The 20,703-nt window shown below is 48.8% G+C and overlaps 1 protein-coding gene across 1 annotated transcript in view; it reads left to right on the forward strand.

Annotated features, from left to right (window-relative positions):
* The first annotated feature begins 1,083 nt into the window (after window positions 1–1,083).
* Window positions 1,084–20,703, forward strand: part of GPC1 (glypican 1) — a 159,514-nt gene continuing 139,894 nt past the window's right edge. The window contains exon 1 of the mRNA XM_052685578.1: window positions 1,084–1,549. Coding sequence (XP_052541538.1) covers window positions 1,393–1,549 — 157 coding nt within the window. The 5' untranslated portion in view covers window positions 1,084–1,392. The remainder of the gene's footprint in view (window positions 1,550–20,703) is intronic.

The raw sequence follows: 20,703 nt of genomic DNA on the forward strand, positions 1-20,703 counted from the left end.
TTCTTGTTGAGGAATTTTGGTGCCCATGGCAATGGCGGTTTTTTGATGTGGGCTTTTGGATATCTGTTAACGTATAAACTCCCCAAGTGCTTAAGCTGAGGTGCTGGTAGAATCCCTGTCCTTTTTCCATAGAAAAACCTGCCCTTAGAGAACTGATCATTGGGTTCTCTGCCTGTTGTCAGATGTGTTAGATACCGGCCAAAATATCCTCTGTGGGAGAGCTGGATCATTACTCTTCACTCGGGTGCTGACGCCCCATCTCTGTGGGGAGCAGACTGCACCTAGCTGACAGAGCCGTGGGCTGCCAGGTTCAGGACGGGATGCTGCTGTAGGAAGAAAACCCAAAAGCAGACCCCGTATCTGAAAATCCCCTCTCTTCTCCTGAAGGGGCACTTTCCACCTCCCAGGCCTTTGCTGGGACTTCCGAGCTCCCAGTTAAGACGTTTACCCCGCAACGATCAGGCAAAGCGTTTCACGATTCGTCTTTCGGCGTTTTCCTACCACATCCGGGGGAAATCGGAGCCTTGCGGGTTAGGAGCCGAACCGCGGCTCAGACAGACGGGGGCTCACCGCCCGCTTTCAGGACGTCCTTCCCGAAGGGCAGAGCGGACCACCCGATCACCGGGCGCAGCCGGCGCCGCCCGCTCGCCCCGCGGCCGAGACGCCGCATTCGGGAGCCGGGCGGAGCGGAGGAGCTCCTCGTCCTCGGGCCGCTCCCGGGGCCGCGCCGCGCTCCGGGTCGGGCGGGCGGCGGCGCCGTGCCCGCGGCGGGGGCTCGGGGCGGTGGCGCGGGGCGGAGCGCGGGCCCGGGGCGGGGCAGCGCCCCGCGCGGGATTGGCGCGGCCCGGCGTGATGCCACGTCCGGCGGGGGAAGCCCTGCCTCGCTCGGGAGCCTCCCCGCCCGCCGCCCGGCTCGGCGCGCAGGTGGAGCGGTGCCGGCGCGCACGGAGCGGCGCGGCGTAGCGCAGCCCGGCACGGCCCGGCGCACCTCGGCTCAGCCGCGGGAGCAGCCCGGCAGCGCGCCCCGCTCCGCTCGGCCCGGCGGCCGCTGCAGCCGGCAGCATCGCGGCGGGACCGCCCGGGGATGCGGCCGCGCTAAGAACAAAAGCCCTCTCCGCGGTCACGCTTCGGGGTTTCGAAGCGCGGCGGGGAAGGGGCCCGGCCCGGGCAAACTTGGATCGCCGCCCCCTCCTCGGACTCTCCGCGGCGTCCGGATCGAGCCGCCCGAAGCTTCCCCGCACGCCGCGGGCAGCGCCCGAGAGCCCCTCGTCCCCCGGCCGCCGGCCGTCCCGCCGGGGCTGCCGGGACCCCGCTCCCCCCGGCGCCAGGGTCTCCTCCGCCGGACCTTGGCTTTGCCCTTCGCACGGCAGGTGGCGGGGCCAGCGGAGAAGGATGCGTTTCTTCCCGTGGGGATTTTGGCTGCTGTGTGTCGCCTCCGCCCCGGCTCGCGGTGACAGCGGCAGCAAGGCGAGGAGTTGCGCCGAGGTCCGGCAGCTGTATGGGGCCAAGGGCTTCAGCCTCAACGGCGTGCCCCAGGCCGAGATCTCCGGTGAGTCCCGCGGTGCGGAGGGGGCCGCGGCCGGGGGTGGGCGACGGCACGGCTCGGGCCGGGCCGGAGTTTGGAGCGACGAGTCGGAGCCGAGCGGTTCCTGCCGAGCTCGTTGCGGTGCTCCTCTGCCCGCGCGGGGGTCGGGCGGTGCGCGCGGCTTTGCAGCGGCGGAGCGCGGGGACGGGGTGCGCGCAGCGTGCGGTCCGCGCCGAGCGGGGAGCTTTCATTGTCTCTTTTCTTCTGCTTTGAGCGCGGCTGAAAGGGTTTCGGGATTTGGGTTTAGAAAGCAGAATAGTCGAACAGAAATGGGACTGGGAGCTGGGAAATACCACAAGGTTATGGGAGAGGAGGATCGCTTGACTTATTCTTTTGGATAGCAGCAAAGCCAGAAAGGGCGTTTGTCAGTAAAAAGGAAACGGGAGAAAGACGGCCGTGTGTCAAGTTTGTGCAGCGCGGAGGGAAGGCTGAGCAGCGTGCGTTTGGTTTTGTGGCTGCTTTGAGAAATCCTGGATGATTTTTTTTCCTTACAGAAGATGTATTAATTAGCACAGAATACTCTGAGTCTGGTTTGTTGGTGGTTTGTTTCTTTTTTTGTTGGATTTTTTTTCCCCCAACTCTTCTGTTCATTTCCCCTCCTCTGAGAGACAAAAATATAAGCTCAGGGCAGATACTGAGGCTTTGTTGCTTTTCTTTTTAATTCACTTACAAGTTTTGATACACCGGCACGTGACCCATATCTCAAAGCTTTCCCCCCACTTGTGGGAGCTTCCTTCTTCAGACAAAGCATAAAACATGCAGGCGTACGTGCTGGAGCCGACCCACAGGGACACCCCAGGAAGATTGCAGTTTGTAGTTCACATTTAAGCTACAGAACGCCCTATGTGGAGCGTTTGATTGCATTGTTTTCCGGGGAAACAAATCAGGTATCCGACCCGAGAATGGATAAGGCTGAACCATATAAATATTTCACAAATGTGAACAAATTAATGCTTTCTTTGTCAAGAAACCGAGACTGAATTTCCAAAACAAAATGAGCAGAACTTGAGGTGAAACAGCGGGCAATTTCAAAATCATTTGGGCATCATTATTAATGGAACAGTAATTCTGTTAAGCCAGAAAGTGGCTTCTTATAAATTTGCATCTAATTATTACAGTCACATTTCACGTGGGAAGTCCTTGGAAGGCTGACTGGGATGGCAGGGGCACTGCGTGCAGCAGCAGCACAACAGGGGCGGGCACATGGTGTCCCAGCGCTGTGCTTGCAGATGTCCCACGTTAGCAGTACGCAGCACACCGTGTCCCCTCCAACCACTGCCATTCAGAAAGTGACCCAGGGCACCAAGATTTATAGGAACCAAGAGTTTTATTTCCGAAGGGCTTGGAACGCCTTAAGGAACAGTATGTAAAACTGCAGCATATAACTGGGCATCCTTAGGTGTTGCTTTACACAGAAATTAGAGATAAATGCTGTGAAAAAATGAGGAATATTCCTGGTAAGTAATATGAAGAAGTACCTGGGGGGAAAAAGGTTCCATACATCAGCAGCAGCAGGTCTCTGTTATTAGCCCATCTTGCTAATGGACTTGATGATTTTCATAGGTAATTATTTTCTGTACCTACTTGCTGATAAATATCCAGGAATGGCCTTTTCTGTTGGTGTGGTACTCACCCAGTGCCGTTAAAGCCTCGGAGTGCCTGAACTGGAGCACAGTGCTCTGTGAGCTCCGCGCTTTGCAGATAGGGCGGGAGGTAGTGCTGGTTTTGCTGTCTCCAAAAGGAAGAATCTCAAGCCCTTCCTGTGGTGTCCCCACCTGTAAGTGTGGTATTGTGCAGTTCAGTATCCCCTGTTCAGCTGGACCACGCACACTGCTGTCCTACCAGCCCAGCTGCTCACTGCTCCAGGACTTGAGTTCCAAGGGGTTAGTGTGTTCCAGGCTGAAATGGCTGTGTTTACATTATTTATGTGATTTACACTTTCTAATCTATATTCTTTGTTACGATTTAAGAGCATGAAGAGTAACATGAAGTCCCCACAGCTCAGCAGAAGGTGGTACTGGTCAGTTGTACCATGACATGGTTGCAGGTGGACGTCTGGTTCAGGGATAGGCTCTTGGCCACATTTCTCGTGGAACACTGCTAATGTTTCTGCTGATGTTGTACATGTTAACACATCTACGTGCTTAAAATGTGTGGGTACCATTCTTAAGTGTGTTTAGGTGCTATATCTCATTACATTGAAGTCCATGGCAAAACTCCCAAACACAAAAGAAGGATCTTCTCATATTAGTAGTCCTGACATGGCCACATCCACCCAATTCTCAGGTGCAGATCTGTGCAGGAGAAAGGTTCTGGTGCTTGGGGAAGTGCTCCCTACTGCTTGGGTTTGGAAAAGTCACCCCATGCACTTCCCTACACCAGACTAACTCGAGCTAAGTTTTCCTGTGTGCAGGATCGTTCTTGCCCGCTGGCTGGTTGACCCGCATTCCCCTCCCAGGATTCCTGAAAAGTACAGGAAGATGGTTCAAGATCTGTCAGTTCTTCTGTTTTGTCTTGATTCCTCTGGCAAACATCTATTTCTGCTTTCCCATTCTTGCTACGTGTGTGCTATCACAGCTCCCTTGAGGTGTTACTGAGGCTGCACCCCTGGACGTATCCATTCAGGCCCATGCTGGTGGGCTGGTTGTCTTGGGCTCACGGTGAGGTTTGAGACAAAGAGAGACTCCCTGCAAGAGTTGTGTCTTTGGGGAGAGCATCCAGCTGTCACTGCTGCCTTGCCAGAGTTCTTAGCGTTGTTGATGTGGGATAGGTGATGCTCTGCAGTGCTTCAAGCTGAGCTAGGTTCTACTTTGTCCCGGAGAAGACTTGAGAATTGTGGTTTGATGTGGATTTGCTTGGCCGTCGCTTGGACTTGTTCACTGCTGTGATTAATCCTTGGGTCTGCCTTACCCTGGGGTTGAACTGCGTGACACAGGGATGAATGTAATGCACCAAAAGAGGAGGGCACAGAAGAAACCCAGGCAGCCGATCCAGTTATGTATCTCAGGATTGTGCTTCCCCAGTTCCTTCACTGAAAGGAGGTCAAACAATATGTTTTCATCTTCTGGTCCTTTTAGGCTGCGTAATTTTGTTTTGTAAGGAAAACATTGTCAAGCACATGTGTAAAGAGTTGTTTGGAGGAATGTTAGGTGAGTAAAGAACAGGTCTGGCTGCAAGGCTGGACTTGACAAGGCTTTCGGACTGTGAAGATGGTAATGGAAGCCAATACTGGTAGCATTTTAAATTCTGGCAGCTGCAGTATGGAAGGCATAAATACAAAGATGGACAAACCTGTGCCTGTGGTACAGAAAATAAATCCGTGTCTCCTCCTTTCCCCAGGAAGGATATGTGCCACGAGATTGGAAGGGGAGCCTCTCTGAGGTTGTGGTTGGGCTTGGTTTGTAATCACACAGGGCAGGAACAGCGGCTCAAGGCTATGCTGTGTGGGGAGCTCCTGGGTGCAGTCCCAGCCTGTGTGTGCTAATGGACTTAGGGACAAATTGGAGCACCTTTTCAGCCTGCTGTGTTTGGGAAATTGTTCCTGGTGAATCGAAGCACACCGAGTTTTGAGAAATCCTCCAGTAGGCAAATACGTTGGTGTTAACGTTGGAGTAGGCTTTGCTTGAACTGTGCATCTCCCTTTTCATATAACTTATGCAAGTTTAAAATAAAATATGCATATTCATGCACACTTTGTAATTGTGTTAATTTGTCAGTTGAGGATGTGTGCATACAAAGCAATTTATGAAAATCAGATTTATGGAGAAAAATGGGCTCCCTCTGGTGGCTTGTTGTGCCTTGGAGCAGCACGTGCAGCTGCGTTTGAAATTTGGAAAGCTTTATGCTCAGATATTGATGAATCACAGAATCACCAAGGTTTTCTGTTGGTGATGTTATTTTTCAGAGAATCTGCCTCTCTGTCACAGCGATATGAATGACTAAGCTCTCATCACGTAATTATCCTTATCAGCTTGTCTGACAAAACTATTTCAGCAGCTTCTTTTGTTGGTGAAGCAGAACACGATGTTTCCCAGAAACTGTGTGTGCTTGCATAGCCGGAGATGCCCACGCACCAGCACCTGTGCAGCTGCAGTGCTCACCTTGGCTCTGCCTTTCCTGCTCTTGCCCTGTTGGTGCTTGGCTTTGCAGAGCAGGTGCCAGTCGGTCTCTCTGGGCTGGCTGCGTTTGGTGGGAGCCGTGTAGCTTCTGGCAGGGCTTGTGAAGCTGTTGGTTTAATGTTCTGTCGCTGTCGGTACAACTGTCTCACACTGAGGGGACAGGATAGATGTATTCCACTGGGTAATTTCAATAATTAAGTGTGCTTTGACTTAACCAAAGAAGGGAGGGAGCTGCTGACTTGATTATCAAAAATGTCTGCTTAGAGCCAGAGGTTTTATTTCCCTTGCAGGTCACAATGCTGCAAGGAGGGGGCATGGAGCACTTACCCATCAGCAGCAGCTGGGCACAGGTTCTGCACCATGCCTGTTGCTGCCTGCAGGACTGGGGAGGGGAGCATTGTGCTGTATGAGCTCTGGTACAGATGGCGAAGGCAGGATGGAGTAATAAGTAAGTTAGGTCAGAGTTGTGCTGTGTTTTTCAACGCTTCTCCTCCATGTGTTTACTGCCTGACTGCAGTGTCAGAAGGGAAGAGTGGTTCTGTAGCAGCCTGGGGGGCACAGGCACCTCCACTTGTGTGGTAGCATGGAACAAGATAGGGCTGACACTCGTCCTCAAATCCTCCTGGAAAGTGTTGCATTTGTGCTTTCCTGTCTGTTCAGCAGGAACTGTTAGCATCCTCCTGGCAGCCGTGAGAGTAGCTCTGTCTCTGTGATGGGACAAGACCTGGAGAAGTGGGACCCTAAAGGCTGCAGGAAGCAGCAGAGGACTGAAGATTATTCCACTGTCCTTTGTAGTTTGCAGAAGGTTCCTTAGATGCCAATTGTGTTAGAAATAAAATACAAAATTCTGTGCAAGCCAAGATTTTCCTTTCCTTTTTTTTTTATTTTTTTAAATTCTTAATTTTACACGTGTGGAGGACAGAATGCCCTCTCCTGTGATGTGTTGCCTATACACTGTGATGTTCTATTCTATATAAGCTTGGGTCTGCAGGCACCTAAAATGCCTGTTTCTATGTGTCAGAGCTGTGAGCTGGGTCAGTGACATGTCCAGCAACAGGTTCCTCTTTTACTTAGGATTTTTCAGACATGGGAAACTTTCCTCCCCATACAATTGGAAGAAGTGGGCTGTGCTACAAAAGTTTTCCGCAATGCCCTAGCTCTGTGTTCTGGAAAATGCATTAATCACAATTGTGTTGACCATATAGAGATTATAAAACTAATGTAATTGTGCCTCTTCATCTGCGGTGCAGCATGAATCACAAGCCCAGAGCTGCCCAGCTGTTACAAACTCCTCTGCAAGCAACATGAGTAAAGCACTTGTTAAAATTGCTATGCATTCTTCTGAAGTATTAAAAAAAGAAAACAAGTTTTACTGTGGTTTTTCAGAGCAATGCGATAGTACTTACACACTCAGTCAATCTTTTATATGGCTAAAATGAAATTCTCTATGACAAACAGTTTTGGCTTGCAAAAAGATTGGTATTTTATGGGACTGTAAAACCATGCGGTGTAATTTAGTTGGCATGTTTCCACTGGCGTTACCCAAGTCTTACCTCTCAGCTGGTGCAGGCCAGCCTATTTCTGAAATAGGAACGCTACATAAATTCCATTGGTTGTGAATTTTTGTTCATAAATAAGAATGTTGTTAAGTGCCTATTAGATTAATCTTATATTTTTTTAATACGGATCAGAAAGAAGCCTCTTCCATCAGTGTCTTCTGCTCTGTGCTCGTGATACTGCGGTGAAGCCTGCAGAGATGTGGCCGTACAGTGAGTGCCCGGGGTGAGGGCTGAGCACACAGGGTGGCACACAGGTGGCAGGGCTTCATACACCACGTCTGGCCTCGTTCTGCTGCCTCGCAGCCAAGCTGAGCAGTGCAGCGCAGTGCGAGGATGGCTGTGGTCCCCATCTGGATGCACATTTTCCGTGTGAACCTGGAAAAGCCCCTCCAGTTCTTTCCAGCGGTTTCCTCTACTATAAACTCTTAAACGGGATGTGATAGCGTGAATGACTCAGGGGAAGTTTGGTTTGTTAAGCTGTGCATGGGGTCCCAAGGTATGGGAGCACCTCAAGAGAGCAGCGATGTCTCCCAATGCAGCTCCTTGGCCCTGCGCAGCTGCACGAGCTTAAAATAGCTGTATAGCAGTTTATATTTCTCAAACATCTGCTTGGCTCGGTGACAGAATACCAAACCCGCCCTGCAGAACTCTCACTCCCCTCTCATTTGTGGGAGGTCTCCCAGAGGCTCGGATGTCAGGGGAAGGAGGGGTGTTTCTGCAGGGAGGCTCTCTGAGGCCTGGCCGTCCTGCGGTCCCATCTGCTGTGAATTTGGGGAAGGGCTGCACAATGCTGGGAACCCGTGTGTAGGAGTCTCGCTGATAGAGCCACAGCCCCCTGGGACTTGTGCCCCATCCTGCTGAGGGGAGGGCGGCTGCAACTGTGGGCAGAGGGTGTGCTGCAGAGCTCAGAGAAGTGCTCCGGTTGGCCTTTGCCCTTTCAACTACTGCTAGCATATACTGTCAATTAAGCCCAGATAAGCAAAATTGATGATATGATGTTACATAAATACATGCATGAATCTCTGCAGTGCATCAGGTAGCAGAGTCCCTGCACAGGGAGCGGGAGCAGGGGAAGCTGCTGGTTCCTCAGCACTGCCATGGAGCTGCTCCCTCCGTGCTCGCAGGCTGTGCCACAGCTAGGTGAGCGCCTGCCTTTGTCCTCCTTGGAGGCTCTGCGGTCAGCTCAGTGACTGCTGGATTTGCTGTGTCTTGAGAAGCTGCATTTGATTTTATTTGATCTGTTGACAGTAAACATTGATTGAGTTGTCTCTGCTATGCACCGATCTCAGGGGCAGGAAAGGTTTGGATGTGGAAAGTGCGGCTTAAATTCTTGCGTGAGCTGGAGTTTGGTGGCGGTATGTGATAGGCGTCGGGAGTTGGAATTGGGTGTGGGAAAGAAGGGCAGCGTGCTGTGAGCATCCTACTTGGTTAGCTGTGGTGTGAGAGGTGAGTTTCGCTGGAAAATTCCTTGTTCAGGTAAACATGTCCGTGCTGTGCAGGTGTCTTGTGTCAGGATCACAGCACTGATGAGTTTGCTGCTCTGTGCGACAAAACTTCCAGGGGAAACCTTACACAAATTGGCAAGTGACAACAAATGACAGCACTTCTGTAGGGCTAAATTACAGTGAAATTTTAACGAGTAAATCTTCACAGGTGCTAGCCAAGAGTAGTCTGTAACTGCACCCTAGTTAGAATAGAGTGCAGATACCCTTCAGATACTGGGCACGTTTCCATTGAAAGCCAAGAAAGACAGCCACTGTGTTTAACTGCAGGATTGTTTGTCCCAGTATCCCAGATCAGCTGTCTGGGGGCTTGAGTTGTGCTTTAATAAGTAGCACTGCCACTACTGTTCATGTTGCACTGAAGCATTTTCTCCTTTCACAGTCACAGATTAAGTATTTTCCACAGTTACCAATATACTACTTGACAGGGTTTAGGACAGCATTCCTAAATATATCCACTGATGTGTGTATATGTCCAGCAACACAATGTCTTGTATTATCCTGCTATCACTGATTGCTTTGAGCATGTCACATCACTAAGCTGGTATCTGGAGCACAATGACTAGTTTGGGGCTATGTGTGAAAGAAAAATGTGGCTGTACTGGGGGAAGCTCAGCAGAGACCACTAAGATGGCCAGGGTGCTGGATAGAGTATGTGAAGTATAAGGGGAAGTGGTGAAAGCCAGGTCTGTAGAGCATTCAGGAGTGAAGGAGACAGAAGTCTGAGGGAAATCGTGCTGCGAATCTCTAACTGCTGAATAGACTGGAACAGAGAAAATGGAGCCAGGCATGGGGGCAGAATGGGAGGTGGCTGGCACAAACTGGAGCTGGAGAAATTCTTCTTTGATCAGTGGGAAGACTTTTTCAACTTTGCTTGTTGAATGCTGGACAAGGAGCCTAGAGAGGTGGTGGGGTATTGATATCCCTCCTCCGTGGAGACATTCTGAGTTGATGAGGGCAGAGCCCTGGGGCATCTGCTCTGACTGGTTCTGCCTTGAGCAGACCTTGGGCTGAATGGCCACAGAGCACCTCTCAGCTTAAATTATTCTGTGATTCTATCAAGTGCTTCATTTGCGCCATGCAGATAGATTGGGATTATGCACAGGTCAACATCAACGAAGGTCTTCAGAGAAGGAAGAGTGAAAGGAAACCCTTCCAATTCTCCCTTACAGCGGTTGCATTTTTTGAATTTACTTGTTAGCTTATGAAATATGATGTCTAGTGAAATTGAGGAGGAAGAGAAATGTCATATATAAGGCCTATGCTGCTACTCCAGAGATGTGTGCCAAAGCACAAAACTGAACTCACATCTGAGATGACCTTGGGCAAGTTGTTCAATCTCTCTGTATCTCCAGTCCCCATCTGTGCATTACCGTCTTCGGATTATAATATCCTGCTTTTGTAATCTGTCTTTAAATTATAAACTCCTGGAGTACCACATCTCACTGTTTCACGATATTTCGCTACACAGTACTTAGCACAATGGGACCATAAATCTTCATCAGTCCTGCGATACGTGAATGATAAACAGGAGCGGCATAATTTAGGGCCACACTCCACCTTCAATGCTCGTGCTCATTATGGATAAAGCCATTTTTTTGGTTTATTAAAATGCTGTGCTGTTCAACTTAACAAGATGCATGGGCCTCACTGAATGGATTTTTATGAGACCATTGGATCTTTTTTTTTTTTTTTTTTTTGAAGGAAGTGAGCTTGTTTTTAATTTTACTTCATCATTGCTTATTGATTACATGTTTCTAAACAATTTACTTAGCAGATCAAGTAACAATAAATTCCTTTAACCTCTATATCTTTCAGTTTAATTATTGTCAACTCATCACTTAGTGCTTACTTCAAAGGATAATGAATTCTGTTCACCATGAGGTAGAAGAGAGTTGGACTGCAGAACGAGAGCTGGGTCCTGCAGTTCTTCTGAGGATATAAGCCAGTGCTGTGGAGTGCTGAGCTCAAGGTTAGAGTCAGGTGTCGGTGTGAGCTGGTCCCTCTGCGGTGCGTGCGGAGCAGCGTGCAAGCCAAGGTAGGAATTGTTGCCTGCTCTGTGCCCGGGCTGGCTGGGATGTGTGTGGCTCTTGGTTTGAAGGAGGGTAAAAGCACTGCCAGGCCTTCCCCTCATTGCTGAGCTGCTGCTCTGGAGATGTTCTCCCACATCTCCTAGGGAAGGAGTTCTCTCTGCGCCGTGTCCCTCACGAAAGCCCTCTTAATGCAGATGACATTACCCGCCATTTGTAGACAGAGAAAATGCCACTTGCCAAATTTGCAGATCGCAGTTGTGTTTCTGTCAGCTTTGGCAGTTACACAGCTTCTGGAAACGCTAATGAAGGCAATCTGCTTTTAATTTAAAATCCTCCCTGAAGAAAAAAATAGCTGGCAGTGGAGGGATCCGGCAGTGTCCTTGTGTGAAACTCCTCTTTCCTTGTTCTCTGTGGTTTGCTTTGGCCAAGGAGAAGCTGTTAATTAAAAAATACTCCTAAAGTAGCCAAATATGCAGGAATGTACTTATGCAACAACTACCTGTACCAGTCCTGCAGAAAAGCACTCCTTTGTTTTCATTTGGTGAGCAATTCTAATTAACCAAATAAAAATACTGCTTGCTTTGCACTTAATTCAGCATATTTGTCACCTCTCATATGATTGAAGGACAGAGGACGGAGAGTTTAGTTTAGATGATTATTTTATTTTTTTCCCTTTGGTTCAATAAGGCTGAGGCAGTCAAGCAGTGCAAAGAGGGGAAAATGCTGGAGGAGGAGAACAGGGCCAGGAGCAGCTCCTGCAGCCTGCCCCAGCATGGTCAGAGGAGTGTGAGAAGATAGCATTCCTCAGAAAACATGTGAATTAAGTTCCTTTAAAGGCATTTTTCTTAGTTTAGAAGGTATCCAGTGCTTGATTTAGAAGGATCCAGTGCTTTACGCAGTGGTAAACAGTGCTTAGAGGAATGTGTGACTGTGTGTAAAGGATGTGTTTAACGCTGGTCAGGGAATGTCAGAAGACATGAAAAATGAGCAAAGCTGTTCTGCCTGTAGCTGATTGTCCCTTCACACCAACGCTCGTTCTGATGAGGAAGGGGCAGCTAATGAAAACGCTGATTCAACCCAAGGGAGAGTATTGGCAGCCTTTGCTGTAATGTAAGAAATTGCTCTAGCTGTTGACTTGCAATATATTTTGCCCTTCCAGTAAAAGCCTGGACATGTGGGTGCCAGAGAAACGGCACCTGGCACCAAGGGCCATAGCTGCAGAGCTCCCAAGCAGCTGCAAAGCGGGGCAAGGCACTGTAGGGCTGTACAAGCGCTGCGGTCTGCTTAACAGCTCCGATTCCATGCTCCCATCTGCTTTAAGGCTAGACCAGAGGGAGGAAATTCTGGTCTCATTGCCTCCTCTGTGAGGATTTATCTTGGAATTTTGAAACCCAACCTCCTGCTCCATTCCTAAATTTAAATCTACAGCTTCTGACTGAAGACAGAACCATATGTCAGTGAAGCACTGGGGCACAGCCGTCCGCTGTGTATTTATAATCTGCTGTTGCATTAGTAGCTTGTGTAGAAAAAAGAGCCGGAAGAGAAGCCGGCATGGCGAGGCGCTTTTTGGGATGCTCACTCTGCTGTCCCGTTAGGCAGTTCGGCTCTGCTGCGTGTGGACGTGTTGGGCGGCTAATCCGGGGGTCGCCTGCAGTAATACAAAAGCACTGCTCTGTTCTTGGAAGTGCAGTGCTTTCAGAAGCAGCCGTGGTTGGAAGCGCTGCCACACAAAGGAAGGCCCGAGCACAAGAAGCTCCCAGCCACAGCAGAGCTGTGGGACTGCGGGCCAGGCGCAGATTCCCTGGTCACCTTGGGGAGGGGGCAACTGCCTGACAGATGGAGAAAATGTGTTCTGGTAATTAGTTGGTGATGGGCTCCTCCCAAGCAGTGAAGGTTTGTGTTTTTTTTAATTAGCTATTTAATATGTTTGTGCAGTGGCATGCCTAACTAACGTGCAGTTACCATGAGTACACATACAAATGGCAGTAATGGGTACAGATGGCCATAATTACCCATGTTGATTTCTGCAGTAATCACGCACACAACATCAAGTTGGGCTTAAAAATGGTTGTGTGGGGCAATTTGTTTCCCACCCACCCCTGCGTTGTGCGTGAATATGTTTGTGTGACCATCCTGTGTGTGCCTGGACTTGCTGCTGAGACGAGCACTGCTTTTTGGTGGGCATGCAAGATGCTCAAGCTAATTAGCTCTTCTTCGGTGTCTTACTTGTGGTGCTTTGGGCTATGGATTTTGCCTAACGCCAGTACAGCAGCAGGGCTCAGGTGGTGATTGGTCCCAGCTCAGTCTGCCCAGCTGTGCAAGCTCTCATAGTGATACCATGATACCATTAGGGAGGGAGTGTGATCATGGCACCTTTCTGAGGTCTCTCACTTGGTACTCCCCAGCACCTACAGATTCTGAAGGGAAGTATCAGCAACCTTCCTAATCCATTAGTAGACCAGTTGTCCATGGGTCTGTCCGGCCTGTTGTCCTACCAGCTGCATACTGTCTGCTTCCGTAAAGCCCAAAGCAGCAAGCTCCAGCAGTGCACCATGCTCTGTGTAAAGAAACACTTTCTTTTGTCTGTCTTGAGCTGAAAAAGAATGCAAGCGTACATGACTCTTCTGCAGTTGGATCATCTGCCTTAAATGGTAAGGAGCTGTATTCATAAGATAGTTCAAGGTTTGGGGAGCTGCTCACACCCTCCCTTCCCCAAAGAAATGCCCAAGGGGGAGGATAAGATACCAAATGGCTGTAGTGGTGCAGCTTACAAACACAAACGGAGCTGCTCCGAGCGGCTGGGGGATGTTGGTTGGCCACAGAAATGGTCTCTGCCAGCAGCTTTTTGCTTCTGGTGGGCTCCTCTCAATCACAGTGATTGAGAAGATGCTTCTGCGTGAGGCTGAGCTAGTCTAGGAAATGTCAGAGACAAGTCAGAGAAAGTATTTCTGGGTTTGCTGAGTACTGCTCCACATAGAAGCACTGAACACCATCTGCTCTGACGTAGGTCAGCATGGAGGAGGAGGTCTCCAAACTGCTGCTGTGTGCACTGCTGGTGTACAGAGCAGCGAGCAGGCAGCTCTGCTCCGGGCAGGGTGTGTGGCTGCGTGGGTACCTGCCTCGCCGGCCGCTGGGGAGAAGGCTTTGGCAGAATGAAAGCCTTGGGGATAATTCATGTGTCTGCACTTCTCTGTGGAATGGCATTAATCTTTGTATCAGGAGACTGCTTCTTTGTCCCCCGGGGTTAAATCTTGAAGGTTTGTGATAGCAGTTAAAAAGCTGGGGGTACAAAGGGAAGTTTAAAGAAGCATTGCAGGAGAAATTCGTGTCACGGAGTGAATAGGCTGTACGCTGTGCAGTGTAATGGAGAGCCAATCTCAGGCTGATGACTTTAACGCAGTCAGTAGTGCAGAAAAGAACTGTAAGCGCTTCCAAATCCTATGGTTGTCCTTTCTACAGCAAAAACATCTCTTTTGTGATCTGTGTTGGTTTTTTTGTTTGTTTTTTTTTTTTCGAGCTTTCTTTTAGTAGAAATGTGCCCTGCTAAATATTTACTTTTCAGCCAACACTTTCCCTATCTGGTTAATTTGTTTAGAACCACTCTTTCTTGACTGTTTGAAGCCTGTTTTGTTAGGCTGCTGGGTAAAGCCTTCCTACTTTGACAGCCTTTTTACTCATTCTTTAAAGCTGCTCTTTGATGTGAGCTCAGAAACACAGATCTCATTCTTTTTATCGTTTTCCCTTGTCAGTTTAAAACCAGTTATGAGTACCACAAACTATTAAAAACAATCTAAGCTAACCTCCCAGGTGACAGATGTTCAGGGCCTATCTCTTATTTTCAGGACTCTCTGTGGAGTCGGCTTTGCAGAAACAAGCAAGGCTGCTGCTTGATAAGGAAACATGATTGGAGCAGCTCAGAAAGTTGTTTTGTAAAATCCATCTGGCAAGAGGCAGAGTAGTGAGCTGAGCTGTCCTGTTGAGTTGAATGTACACAGAAACTAATTCTCCATGTAATTGTGCCTCTTTTAAATTTGTTTTCTGCAGTGTAGCTGATGGTTGGTTGGTTAGTACTGATTTAATTCGTGCTTCAGACAGGAAGAATTACGTCTGACAGGTTAGCTCATAAGGATATGGAGTTGGGAAGGACAGCTGGATCATGAAAACCAGTCCTGCAGTATCCCACTCAGCCTCGTGCACAGACTTGATAAACTGCTCCGCGTGTCCTCAAGACACCACCAGCCATGAGATGCTGCAAAGGCCAAAGCAGAAGAACTGACAGATGAGATCGGAAGTGCTGCTGGTGTCCTGGTACAGTTTAGAAATGAAACCAGGGAGAAGAACTCCCCAGTCTTTTTATGAGACAGCAGCCGTGCAGTTCTAGCAGCTTGTCACTGTGCCCCGTGGACAGAAGGGTACGCTGGTTCACTCTCGGAGGTTTTCTCTGTTGTGCTTTTACAGCTTTCACAACATCACCATCCTTGACATTTATTTCAAATGGTATTTTATTTTTTCAAATGAAATACTGAAGTATAATTTTTCCTTGACTGGTGTTGTACAGCTGTGTGGCACTGCCCGAATGCCTCTGCTGTGCCCAGGAAGCTGTGTTTCCCTCACAGTTTGCTGCTCAGAGGTGCTGCTGTAGCTGTGAACTGCAGCAGCTGGGCTGAGCTTGGCTGGTTTGAGGCTCTGGCAGGCCAACACAGGGCCTTTCAACTCTATCAAACTGAAAGTCTGGGAAATTCAATAAGTGGAGTATGTAGCTTTACCCTCAGAAGATCTGCCAAGCTCTTTCGCTCTCGCCTTTTTGGTATGAATTAAGTATTTTCTTATGGGCAGCTTCCTCATATTCCTCCACAGCTGTTTGACAGCCCTTCGTGGACATCTGCAGAAGCTGGGATGTTTGTTTGCAGCAGTAATGTTTGAGTTATCAGATCTCGTGAGGCTCTTCCTCCTTCACACCGAAACAGGGGTTGATTCCTGAGGCTGCTTGGATATCTCTGAGCTTTCTGCCCCGGTGCCATATTTTCTGGTGCTGTGTGCGCGGTGCCTTCTTCCAGCTATGTTCCCATGCAGGCTGTGCCAAGCTCCTGGCAGCAGCGCCTTGCAGTAGGAGGGGGCTGCCTCCCCGCAGTGTCACTGGAGCTGTGCAAGTGGGAGCAGTGGAGCCGGGCAGCTCTGACAAACGCGCCGCAGCCCAAGCATTCCCCAGCGGCCCCTCTTTCCCTCTCAGCTGTCGTGCTCAGCTGCTTGTGGACAGGGACAGCTGCTGTTGTCTCAGAGTGAATTTTGCTTTGTTTTGTTTTAATCCGTCCACCTCATTTATGTGCCTGAATCAGAGCGGAGCTGTCTGAAGATCTAACCACTTGTTAAGATTCTTGTGGGAGTACTTCTGAAAGTCTGGCCCTTGGCTTCTGAACAATCTTTGTCAACTCACATCAGATTGGAAAATGAGGTGTCTCCGTGTGGTTTTCCTACTTCTTCCCTTACATTTAGCTGAGCATCAGGATATTTGGCATTTGCTGCATCAGAGAGCTTATCTGTAATTCGTAAGGAAGAGCTCTCCACCTTTTCCAGGCTGGGAGTTAACAGTTCCTTTTAAAATGTGCTTCTAAAATGCAACCTGATCATAGATCCTAACCTCTGCTCAAACTCTCAGGGCTGTCTGTCACTTTGCTGGCATAAATACCAATCTCATGCAAAGAAGCCTCAAGTCTAGACCAGTGGGTACTGCTGCTTCGTGTGTCTCTGGATGGTAGTGGACAGGGCTTCCCAACCAACTGGCTGGCTGGGCTTCTCTGCTATCAACCCCACCAGGGCTGACTGTGGTTCACAGCTGTGAAGGACTTTTGCCAGGATTGATAAAGTGAAAATCTGACTTGTCACACAGAAAGCTTTGCTGAGTTTAGAATACGCACTAATGGCTCTGGAGGCAGAAATCCCTGCAACAGAGTTGAGCCACAGGTTTACAGTTTGTCTGCTAACTTTGAGCAGAGCGTAATGTCAGTCCTTGTGCTTCTGCTACGGCCTTTTGCATACGTGTCCCATACATACAAGCAGCTTCACAGGCTCTGTGCTGATCATGGTGACACAGTGGGCACATGCTTGTGGCTCTGCACCTCTGCGAGATTAAGTGTGTAGGATCTGCCCATGCTCACGGATTCTCTCTCTAATGGGGTATGTGGGGGAAAGAGATAAGATAGCACCTTGTGCTTGTGTAAGGGGAAGTGAGCAGTAGAGGGCTGAGAGAAAGTGAAATGAAAGATTCACCAAATGAAAATTGTTCTTTGCAAGCTGCCCTGCCTGGGGCAGCATCCTGGTGCAGAGAGGGGGAGGGCAGCCCCTGAACTTGGCTCTGTCACTCGAGAGAGGGGAGTGGGCTACTGCATGTACGTGCAGGTGGACTCAGCCTGTGGGGCCATTCCTATGCTTCCTTTGGCAGCAGCTGCCTGCCAGTATTGTGCATCAGAAGGTTGTCACTATCTCAAGGCTATAAAACATAGACCAGAGGCTTCTGGGACCTTGCTAGACCTTGCTGTAGTAGGACCAAACTCTTCCCCAGCAAACCTCCTGTGGCTTGGGTTTGTGCGTGCTTCTGAAGTGTGCTTCCTCTGCCTGGTTCATCAGTGATCGAGCAAAACGAAAGTGTCCTGGCTGGGTGCATGTGTTCACCCATAAGGGCTTCCATCTGATCAAGCCTTTGTGGTGCCCAGCAGCTGCACAGATGCTCCTCTGCTGCTTGGGATGGAGCCATCTCCATGAGCTTGGGAGGCCCACGTGGGGCTGCTGGATATTTCCTTCCTGTGCCACTCAGCTCTGAGCCATACAGCTGCCCTGGCATCGGGACAGCAGGCTGACAACTGAGCTAAAAAACTGAACTCAGTGCTTGTCTTCAAGGTGCATGTACAGAGCCAGCTACCAGCGGTGGGAGGAAAGCCTGAGAGAAGGGATACCCATCACCCCAACGCCCGCGTGGCTCAGCAGCCTTTGTAGCTGACAGAGCTTCTGGAGGAAGAGTAAGGGAATAGGGGGAGAATATTATAATTGTTTACTGTAGAAATACTGTGATTATTTGCCCCAGAGTGCTCTCCTAAACTGAAGAATCTGTGGCTACTGGTATGTCAGGGTTAAACAGCCTTTTTGTCCTTTCCCTTTGGGACTGCAGAATGAACACTGCTCAGTGTATTAAGGAAGTTTCAAGCACCTTTTTCTCCTTCTTTAGCACAGAGAAATATAGCACATGAATTACCACATCAGTTCTTTCATCCTGTCACAGAGTAAGTAAATGAAGAGGTCTGTCCACCTAAAATATCAGATCCCATTTTGTCAAGCCGGGCATGCGACATCACAGTGCAGTTCACGTGCTCTTCTTCAATTTTCAGTCTCCTTGAATTTCATTGCAGGAGATAAATCTGTGGCAGGAATGCTGGGCTGCTGAGTGCTGCAGGGCAGGAGCAGGTCCAGCCATCACCTCCAGAATCACGTCAGGCATTCTCCTTACAGAGAAAGTGAAAAGTGAGGCTTCTGCAGCCCAAAGGGGTATATAATGGGGCAGTAATGATCAGCTCTTCAGGGCATCTTTGCCCCATGCTGACTGTGGAATTTTTTTTTCACAATTTTGTTTTTTTTTTTAATCAGGAAAATTGATAGGTTATCATTTTGCCCCTTTGCCTGCAATTATGGTTTCTTCATTCTCTTTCTGCTGCTGAGACTCTAGTTTCTTGGAATTAATTTCCTTTCTAATTACTTCCATTGCTCATTTAGTTTGAAGCGATCCTTGGGCGTCCACTACTCCAAGATGTCAGATAGGTGGGCAGGCGATTGTCAGGGCTCTGCCTCTAGGAGGATCCTTAGCTGTGATACTTCTACAAAGTATTTTAAGTAGTATCATCTGCTTTGTACCCACATTATCAAGCAGTACTGAAGTATTGCTTTGATTTTCATTGTTGACTTTCGGCATGTTGATTTCTGTTAGCCTGCCCAAACCAGCTGTGTCAAAGCCATGTGGTGGCACAAGCCAAGCTGGCTGTGGTGCAGGCAGCTGAGCTTGCCCGTGGTGTGAGCAGCCTGCTGGGGTGTGCACCCATTGACCTTGCAGGCATGTTCATGAGCACTTGAGCAAGAGCATCCCTTGCGTGCTGTCCTGGCTGGCACGGTTGCTGCAGCACACTGCTTGCCTGGCCTTCCTGGTGCCCAGGGAATCCTGGTTAAGACATGCCCCTCACTTTTATTTGCTGTTCCCCAGAAGTCTCCACATGTCATCCCTTTCAAAATCCATCATCATTATGCAATTGAATTAACAAAATATTTCCTCGCTGGGGGTTCCTGTGTGGGCCTGGGCTGCCCGCCTTTAATAGTTTAAGAAAAGCTGGAGAAAGTCTACTGGGAGGTAATTTCAAAATTAAGCATTTAGGAAATGTGCTCCATCCAGAGCTAACAGATTTAGCTGGAGACATTTATGCAATGTTTTGCAGGCTTATTAGGACCTGCATTCCCCCAGGTCGTTTACAACTGTGAAGTATCTGCTATCTTCTGCCTTTACGTGAGACTTGTTTCCTCCTTTTCCTCTAGGCCCTAAAATGGAAGGGACTACTGCCAGTGACCAGCACTGAGGCTGGGCTGGTCACTGCTGGTTAAATAAGACCCTGACTTGCTTTGGGCTTTAATTATTCCTAAGGAAGAAAGGAACTCATGGTGCTATGCTTCAGAGCTACTGTTATGAATTAAATGTTAATTTGACGATTGCTTCTTTGCCATGTTGGAGCCTCAGCATAATGAGATACTCAAATACTTTATATATGCATATATATTTATACTTACTTATATATGTAACTCGTCATTGAGTTTTCCATCTGTGACACATATCCAGAGAGACTTAACAATAGCTATTCAAATAAAGTCAACAGCAGAGCTATTTGCTGGCCTGTTTTGTGGTTTGGGAAATGAAGTTGCTACGATGTGAAATGATTTGCTCAAGGTTGTGTTGAGATCTTGGTGTTCAGAATTCCTAATTTCCTTCATTTTCCTTAGTATGGTTTCACTCTTCGGAGTTGTTCAGCTTTGTGAGTTTCTGCAGATACAAACTGGTGATGCAGGGTGGTAAGAGAGAAGTTGGAGATTAAGAAGGATTTCAGTAAAACAGAACTCTCCCCTTGTGCCAGTCAGATTTAGGCTTGCATTTCCCACTGCTGTGTCTTGGGCAGTGCTGTCCTACACCCAAAAGGCAAGATCTGCCAACTGGATCCAGCTGTCCTAAACTGGCGAGCCAGGAGCGGCTGGGTAGGTTAAAATGTGCAGGGATGCCATTAAGAGCCTCAAAAGCTAAAAACTGTGCTCTGCTACAAATGAACATCCTGGAATGCTGAATAATCAAGACTTTACAGTTATGGTGGTGCTAAGTGAGAATTAGGTTTTGCACGACTCATAGTTTAGCATGAAATTCTTTTCTGTTTTTCAGGCCCTCGGTGCAGACCATGAATAGATGCAATGATTTTTCACTGGGAAATTAGGTTGCATTGCTGGCCAGGATAAGACACAACCTGAGCATTTTACCAGCAACGTCCTTCCCAGTGTGCAAGCAGCAAAGCAGCCTGCAAGCCTGAGCCGGGCACAGCTGGTCAGTGCAGGCACGAGGCTGCAGTGTGTTTGGGTGCAAAACGCCCCTGCTGGTCTGCAGCTGCTGTGGAGCTGAGCGTTGGGAATGCTGTTCAGAACTGCATGTAAGCCTGTAACTAAAGGAGGGAGGAAAGGTCCGTGTCAGGATCACATAATCCTCTTTTCAGTTACCCCAATCTACAGACAAAGAGATAATATACTATTTTTTCCCCACAGCGTGAGAAAAGCCTATCTTCTGTCAACAGAAATTCTCAATTTGTCGTGTATCTTAATGGGATATCCCCTTCAGTGCAG

The sequence above is a fragment of the Tympanuchus pallidicinctus genome, unplaced genomic scaffold, assembly GCF_026119805.1.
Source record: "Tympanuchus pallidicinctus isolate F22 unplaced genomic scaffold, pur_lepc_1.0 scaffold22, whole genome shotgun sequence".
In the NCBI taxonomy this organism is placed as follows: Eukaryota; Metazoa; Chordata; class Aves; order Galliformes; family Phasianidae; genus Tympanuchus; species Tympanuchus pallidicinctus.